Source organism: Cydia fagiglandana, chromosome 23 (assembly GCF_963556715.1).
Source record: "Cydia fagiglandana chromosome 23, ilCydFagi1.1, whole genome shotgun sequence".
NCBI classification, from domain to species: Eukaryota; Metazoa; Arthropoda; class Insecta; order Lepidoptera; family Tortricidae; genus Cydia; species Cydia fagiglandana.
Genome location: NC_085954.1, coordinates 6,617,548 through 6,625,502, shown reverse-complemented (window position 1 = coordinate 6,625,502; position 7,955 = coordinate 6,617,548). Strand labels below are relative to the sequence as shown.

The 7,955-nt window shown below is 36.2% G+C and overlaps 1 protein-coding gene across 1 annotated transcript; it reads left to right on the top strand.

Annotated features, from left to right (window-relative positions):
* The first annotated feature begins 4,816 nt into the window (after window positions 1-4,816).
* LOC134675751 (uncharacterized) lies at window positions 4,817-6,591 on the top strand. Its single transcript, XM_063534060.1, has 3 exons — window positions 4,817-4,906; window positions 5,015-6,301; window positions 6,544-6,591. The coding sequence occupies exons 1-3, from the start codon at window positions 4,817-4,819 to the stop codon at window positions 6,580-6,582; spliced, it is 1,416 nt and encodes a 471-aa protein (XP_063390130.1). The 3' UTR covers window positions 6,583-6,591.
* The last annotated feature ends 1,364 nt before the right edge of the window (window positions 6,592-7,955 follow it).

Sequence of the window (7,955 nt, the reverse complement as noted above, 5' to 3'; positions counted from 1 at the left end):
AACAATAATTTCAAGTTCCGAACTGTCGCCGAGCAAGCGAGCTGACTTAGTGCCAATAATGTAAATTATCGTTGTTTTTAATATAATCACTTTAATATGAATGTATTTTTTTTCCCGAATTAAGTCCCAAAATCCCGAAAAATTGATATTGTTTCCCGATATTAGCGCCTTTCAATCTGGCAACCCTAGTAGTACCCAGTTAAAGGCGGAAACATGAAAACAAGTTGAAGCATTAAAAAAAGGTAAGTTATTTTTTAACTTTAACAGTAACTGGTTACTGTGTCGAACAAAATTGTATTTCTATTAAATTATTTGATGAAAATACAGTTGGTAGAGATATAATGCATAATTGTTTTCCATCTTATTTTCTCGGAAACGTTCGTATTTGTCATGCTATTTCAGTCATCCTCAGTACTTTTTGTACTGAAACTGACTGAAATAGCAAGACACGTTCGTATCTTTCCGTGAAAATACGATGGAAAACAATTATGCACTACATCTGTAATGAATTAATGATAATATGTAGAGAAACATTTAGTGGGCACTATAGTCCGCAAGATTTTTGTAATACCTAAATTTTTGTAATACCTAAATAAAATAAAACAACGAATGTTCCAATTTTTCTTATTTATCTTTAAAACTAGGTATACCGGATGTGGCCTGTAACATGAGCAAATAAATAAAACATAGATTGTACTCCTCAAAAGGTGAGACTTTTGTTCAACAACTTTTAAAAAATATGAGGTATTTAGACTCCTTATTTTTCATACAAAATAAATATTATCTTCAATGGACGCCATCGCTACGCCATATCATTGTGATTGTCGTTGCTTGTCACGCCTTAAACATAACAAAATTCGCAATACATTGCGTCTTAGAATAGACTTTAAAGTGTATTAAAAATTAAACCACGAGTTATTTTTAAAAGTATGAATGTTGGTCAGTATGAGGAGTACAACCTACAGTTAAATTTTTTGCTCGTATAGGCCACACCCGGTGTACTTTTTTATTAGGGTTACGTTATATATATACACGTAAGAACCAGGAAAACTATACTCATCCTTTTCTTTTGGGTGCTAGTACTAGTGTAAGAAAAAGTTCGTATGATTCTCTCTGTCTTTGAATAAAATGAGACAGTCCTTTGACAAACTATACCGGGTGTGGCCTGTAATACGAGCAAAAAATTTAACTGTAGGCTGTACTCCCAGAGGCGTAACTAGGGGGGGGTTGGAGGGGGCACGTGCCCCGGGCGCCGTCCAAGGGGGGGGCGCCAAAATGGGCAAAATACCTCCCATAGAAAATGGACCAGCCAAAATGTAGGACACAGCCAAATTTTTTTTTCGCGACTTGCTCAGTAGGTGTAATCCCAAAATCTCCCTGGCAAGGAAAATGCAGTTATTTTTTAGCCAACCTGTATACAGGATGGTCCAAACCTTGACGTCCAAAAATTTTTTTTAGTATCGTCGTCGTGGGTTATCAGAATATATATACCCCATGATTAGCCGATTTTTCGTAGTTTACGAGTTTAACTTTTAACTTTTGTTAAGAAATTCCGGGGTGAAGCTTTGCTTTGCTTTTATGTCTTCTAATACATGTTCGTGGTATTTGCACATATAACATGAAATAGCGATGGGGAAGTGACACCATAAAATAATAGTAGAAATAACAAAAGAGGACTTTTTTAATGAATTACTAATTTGGAAGCTTTCCACCTCAGTTCCTTTGACCGGCGACACTGAAAAATTAGGACTATTAAGTATCACTTTTTTGACCTTTTAAAAAAACTTAGGGTCTAGCAGTTTCTAAAATAACAAAAAGTCCTTGAAATCGCTTGTATTTTATCATTATTTATTTTTTATTTATTTAGGTAAGGGCAACATCTAAGCTTGAACTCAGCTCAACTCAGCCAAGTGAGGATGCTGTTGTTTTAGCAACTGCGCCGTTGGTCAAGAATTATGTTACAAAAAGAAACAATAAAGTTCAATAGTTTTTTTTTTAATTAAATCTTCACCCCAGAATTTCTTAACAAACGTTAAAAGTAATAAAAATCATAATTCGAAAACTACGAAACGTCGGCTAACGTACATATTCTGATAGCCCACAGCGTGAGAAATTTAAAAAAATTATGGATGTCAAGGTTTGGACCATCCTGTATAAGACATGCCGTGATAACATCGCTCGTTCTGTGATACTAGAATGTCGTGAAAAACCTGTGTCAGGTTTCGATGTGGGATCGGGACAATCTAGTCCAATTCAATCCCACCAAGACTCAATTTTGCGCGTTTAGGGCTAAGAAAACCTCATTTTTCAAGGCACAAGCCTTCCCGTGTCAGGGAGTATTGGGAGCCTCGGTGTTGAGATCTCCATCAGTGACGTCCAATAATTTCGTAGCCACCTTGCTGGGTAGGCTGCGCTCGTATCCAAAAATAAAACTCGGTGTGCTCAATAAAGAGAGGCGATACTTTACTCTGGGGTAGACAGATCCCATTTATTGAGTACTGCTGTCACCTTTGGGCAGGAGCATCTGGATGCCACCTTGGACCCTTCAAATCAGTCCAAAGGCGCGCTGTACCTGTGAATAGTCTACGATCCCAAACTCACAAGCGATATTGAACCTTTAAGTCTAAGGAGATCTCCAAAAAATAAGTGTATAAGTTTTAAAATGGTCGGCAACGCGCATGTGAGCGCTGACCATCAGGTGGGTCGTAAGCTTGTTAGCCACCGATGTACTAAAAACACTTTTTTGTCTCAATTAAACTGTAAGTAATAAGTAAAAAAGTAACTCTTTCGTTAGTTCATTTCGTTTGGGGGGGGGGGGGGGCGCAAATTTGGTGCCTGCCCCGGGCGCCATATCCTCTAGCTACGCCTCTGTGTACTCCTCATACCGGACATACTGACCAACATTTGTTTAGCAGCTTTTAAAAATAACTTGTGGTTTGATTTTTAATACACTTTAAAGTTTATTCTAAGACGCAATGTATTGCGAATTTTGTTATGTTTAAGGCGTGACAAGCAACGTCAATCACAATGATATGGCGTAGCTATAGATGGGTAGTGAGTAAATACTCACGGGTAAGTAAATACCGAGTAAATACTCAGTATTTACTCAATATGCCCGTAATTACTCGTTTATACCCAAATTGGTGGGTATAAACTATTTAGAGTGCTGAAAGGGGCATATAAATTTTAAATATAGGTGTATTTTGTAAGCCGCTACTCGATCAAGTACTCAAAATTGTAAGAAATGTATTTTTAAGAGGGGCACTCCATACATGTAACTAATTGTCACAAAAAATTTTTTCAGAAACCACCAATGTGTTGCACATCATTAAATGGGTCTTTAAAAATAACTGGAAATGTATCTAAGAACATTTTTGGATAAATTGAATATTTTGGGAAAAAAACCGTTTCGAAAGGCCAAAATAATATTTATCTCTCTATAACTTTAGAACCATAGTTCACAAAAAATATGAAAACATATCGGGAGATTAGCCGTATAATAGAGTACAAAAAACAATATTTTGAACATCATCGGTTGAGCCATTTTTGAGTTTTCTTTAAAAAACCCTTAATAAAAGGTCGTAAGTGCCGCGTAAACACGCAATTTTTGCGCGACATGAAGTTATCTAGAACATCAATAGAATTTAAGTACCATATTTTTAAAGTAAATACCTTCTTATTTAAAACAAAATTGTTAACTTTGCATTATCACAATTTGCCTCTCACTAATAATTACCTTTTTTCCTAAATTAAGCGTCCTATATACTTTTTATTTTATAGATATTGTTAATACACGTTAGCACTCTTCAATAAAAGACAATTTTGTTCTTAAATCTCACTTTTTGAATATTTTATAAGCAATCGTTTTTACCCACCTAAATGAGTAAAAACGGGTATTTATCGGGTGTTTTGAGTAAATATCGAGTAAATACTCAGTATTTACTCACCCCTACCCATCTCTAGGCGTAGCGATGGCGTCCATTGAAGATAATATTTATTTTGTATGAAAAATAAGGAGTCTAAATACCTCATATTTTTTAAAAGTTGTTTAACAAAAGTGTCACCGTTTGAGGAGTACAATCTATATTTTAATTATTTGCTCGTGTTACAGGCCACACCCGGTATGGCACTATACTATACAGCTTTTAAGATAGTTGAATAGACTAACCTCCTTATTCATAAAAGTTGCAGTCTCTTACAAACCTCTCTTAAATTTTGTCTTTGTAATAAACAAAAATGTCAAAATGACGGATAGGAATAGGAACAAACGATTATCAACGGTTTGTTAGATTTGACAAACGTTTGTGAATAACGCCATACCTGGCCATACTTAGGGGAATCTGTTGTACCTTGGACCTAGTTTTACCTCGGACTTATGGCAATATTTTCACATTGCCACGGTTATTGAAATGTTATCATTAATATTATTTGAAACGTTATTATTAAGTATATTAAAAAACAAGCTATCAACGAAACTTGAGAGCGGCCGGTAATTCAAGAAAAAAATTAAAATATTATTTGTGTTATGAAAAGTCAGGGGAAGTCCGGGTATAGTGAACACCTTAAGCTTTGACTTGACATAACAGAAAAATTTTATAAGGAAGAAATGAAAGAAGTGTCAATAATAAGTCTTTTGTTTCCGAACGTGATTATTTATTTATGTTAGCGTATTCGAACGAGTCCCTCCGTTCGTCTTGATTTTGCATTATCTATGTCTTTGTCGATTGTCTGTTGTGCGCCATTAAGCCCAATAAAAACTCATTGCTTATAAATAAGATATTTTATTATAAACATGGTGTAGAAGTGGTAAATAAAAATGGAAGCAGAAGAATATAAGAAACTTCTTGAGCAACAGTCGCAATTGGTAGCCGTGATGCAGCAACAAATGCTCATGCTACAAGAGCAAGTAAAAAATGTCACAACGCCGGATGTTAAAAGCCGCGTCTCTGTGCCCTGGCCGCAACCTTTAGAAGTAGATGATGGCGATCCTTACGAAAATCTTACCTTTTTCTAGAGCCGCTGGGAAGATTATTGCCTTGCTACCGGAATGAATAGTTGGAGTACCGAAAAAGATGAAACAAAAGCCGGGCTACTCCTCAGCGCAATCGGTACAAAAGCCATGAAAAAATATATGGATTTTGGCTTGTCTGAGATAGAGAAGAAGAGTCATAATGAAATATTAGCAAAAATGGAAAAGGTCATATTTCAAAAAACAAATGTAATACACTCCAGGTACTTGTTCAATATCAAAAACCAGAATGAAGAAAGCTTTGACGAGTATTTACTGGCTCTAAAGAAATTGGCTAAAAGATGCGATTATAAAGATTTCGAGGAAGAGATTTTAAGAGACAGAATTGTGGTGGGAATAAAGGATGGTGAAGTGATAAAAGAGTTGCTAAAAAAGCAAGACCTAACTTTAGAAACAGCCATCAATATCTGTCGTGCCTCGGAAGGTGCTGCTGCACAAGTTGCAGATCTAAAAAAATCTGAAGAGGTCAACAAGATTAATAAAAAAAGGCTGGATAAGGACACACCTAAAAAGTGTAAATTCTGTGGAGGCGTTCATGTATATCAAAAGAAAGTATGCCCAGCCTGGGGACAGCGTTGTGAAGAATGTGGTGGCCGAAACCATTTTAAAAAGGTTTGTAAGAAGCGTGGAACGGTAAAAGAATTACAAGAAGACTCTGATGACAGTGTAATCATAGCGGAGGTGAGGCACAATGAAGAGTCAGGTCATGTTGAGGCACCACTGTTGTTCCATATTGGCGAGAAAAAACAGAAAATATACTGTGCTTTGGACACAGGAGCTGCAGTTTCTGTGATGGGAGCAGAATACTATAAAAAGTTAACGGGTCAAAAGGATTTATTGGCTTTGACTCCACCAGTAAAAAAGCTGAAGGCTTTTAACGGCTCTCCCATCATTAATCATGGAAATGCATCCTTCTTAGTCACCAGAAAGAATCAGGATTATAAATTAAACTTTCACATTGTTAATGGAAAACATGAACCGCTTTTATCAGAGAAAGCTTGTGTAGCTCTGGGCTTTATTCAATACTGTGATGAAGTATCAACAGAGCTGGATCGTTCTAGTGCAGAGCATATAATGAAACAATATGAAGATGTCTTTGAGGGTTATGGCAGCCTCCCAGGTGAAGTGTCATTAGAGCTGGATGAATCAGTCCCAGCCCGGATTCAGCCTGCACGTCGAGTCCCAGTTGCACTAAAAGAAAAATTAAGAATGGAACTGGAACAACTAGAAGCTGATGGCATCATAGTAAAGGAGACGCAGCACACAGATTGGGTAAATAACATATTGATTGTTAGTCGAGATTCAAAATTCAGATTATGTTTAGACCCTATTCCGTTAAACAAAGCTTTAAAGAGACCAAACTTCCAATTCACTACTCTAGATGAGATGTTGCCTGAGCTCAGTAAAGCGAAGGTTTTCAGCACTGTAGATGCTAAGAAAGGATTTTGGCAGTGCCGTCTTACTGAGAACAGTAGTAAACTGACTACATTTTGGACTCCGTTTGGTCGTTACAGGTGGCTCCGTCTCCCGTTCGGGCTCTGTTCATCGCCTGAGATCTTCCAACAACAACTCACCTCACCAGTCTCCTTAAGGATCTAAAAGGCATTGAGATTATAGCCGATGACATTTTAATTTATGGAGTTGGAGAGACAGTTGAAGAAGCCGTGTTGGATCATAATATTATATTTGAAAAATTACTAATAAGGTTAAGAGAAATAAATTGTAAGTTGAATAAAGACAAAGTCAATCTGCTAAAAACATCAGTGAAATTTTATGGACATGTGTTAACCAATGAAGGTCTAAAGGTAGACAAATCTAAGGTAGAGGCTATTAACAACATGCCTACTCCAACATCTAGTAAGGATGTTTTACGTTTTCTGGGAATGGTTGGATACCTTAGCAGATTCATAAATAATCTCAGTATTCAAGCTACGCATCTTAGGAGGCTAACAAGAAAAGATGTGGATTTTGTCTGGTCTGAAGCAGAATATAAAGAGTTTAATATGTTAAAAAAGAAAGTTAGTGAATTTAGTGATTTACCTACATTGCAGTATTTTGATGTAAATAAAGAAGTGGTTTTAGAATGTGATGCGAGTGAATATGGCTTGGGTGCTGCAATGTATCAGAACAATCAGGTAATAGCTTTTGCATCTAGATGTTTGACAAAGACAGAAAAGAAATATGCTCAAATAGAGAAAGAAATGTTAGCAGTGGTGTTTGCTTGCATCCGATTTAATCAATATGTAGCGGGCAATAGTAGAATTATTGTCAAGACAGATCACAGACCATTAATTAATATTGCAAATAAACCACTGATTGAAGCTCCAAAAAGACTACAAATGATGCTACTCACACTTCAAAAATATAATGTACAGTTACAATTCATTCAAGGAAAAGAAAATGTTGTAGCAGATGCCCTATCCAGAGCTCCAGTAACAGAGGTATGTGACACTTATGATCTGGAAAATAAAATTAAGGAAAAAAAAGTTTATAAACTGATAAGCAAAATTTCAAGTTTAAAATATTTAAAGATTACAGATAAACTCTTAGAAAAAATCAAAGAAGAGTCCATAAAAGACACACTTTTCCTACAGTTAAGTGAATATATTATTAACGGATTCCCCAGATACATATCAGACATGCCAGCAGAGGTCAAGATTTTTCATAAATTCAAACATGAACTGTCCACATCAGATGGGCTCATCTTCAGAAATAACCAGGTTTTGATTCCAGAAGCATTAAGAGCAGAGATGATGCAAAGAGTTCATGTCAGTCACAACGGAGTTGCTAGTACCCTTCGTTTAGCAAAGGGAAACATTTTCTGGCCTGGAATGTCGGGTGAAATAAAAAAATATGTTGATAAATGTACATTTTGTATGGCACATGCTCCGTCACAACAAAAACTGCCTCTAATGTGTCATGACAT

Coding starts and splice junctions, on each gene's coding strand:
- LOC134675751 (XM_063534060.1), top strand. CDS start 4,817: ATGGAAGCAGAAGAATATAAGAAACTTCTTGAGCAACAGTCGCAATTG. Junction 4,907..5,014: donor TGCTCATGCTACAAGAGCAA/GTAAAAAATGTC, acceptor ACCTTTTTCTAG/AGCCGCTGGGAAGATTATTG. Junction 6,302..6,543: donor AGACGCAGCACACAGATTGG/GTAAATAACATA, acceptor TGGTCGTTACAG/GTGGCTCCGTCTCCCGTTCG.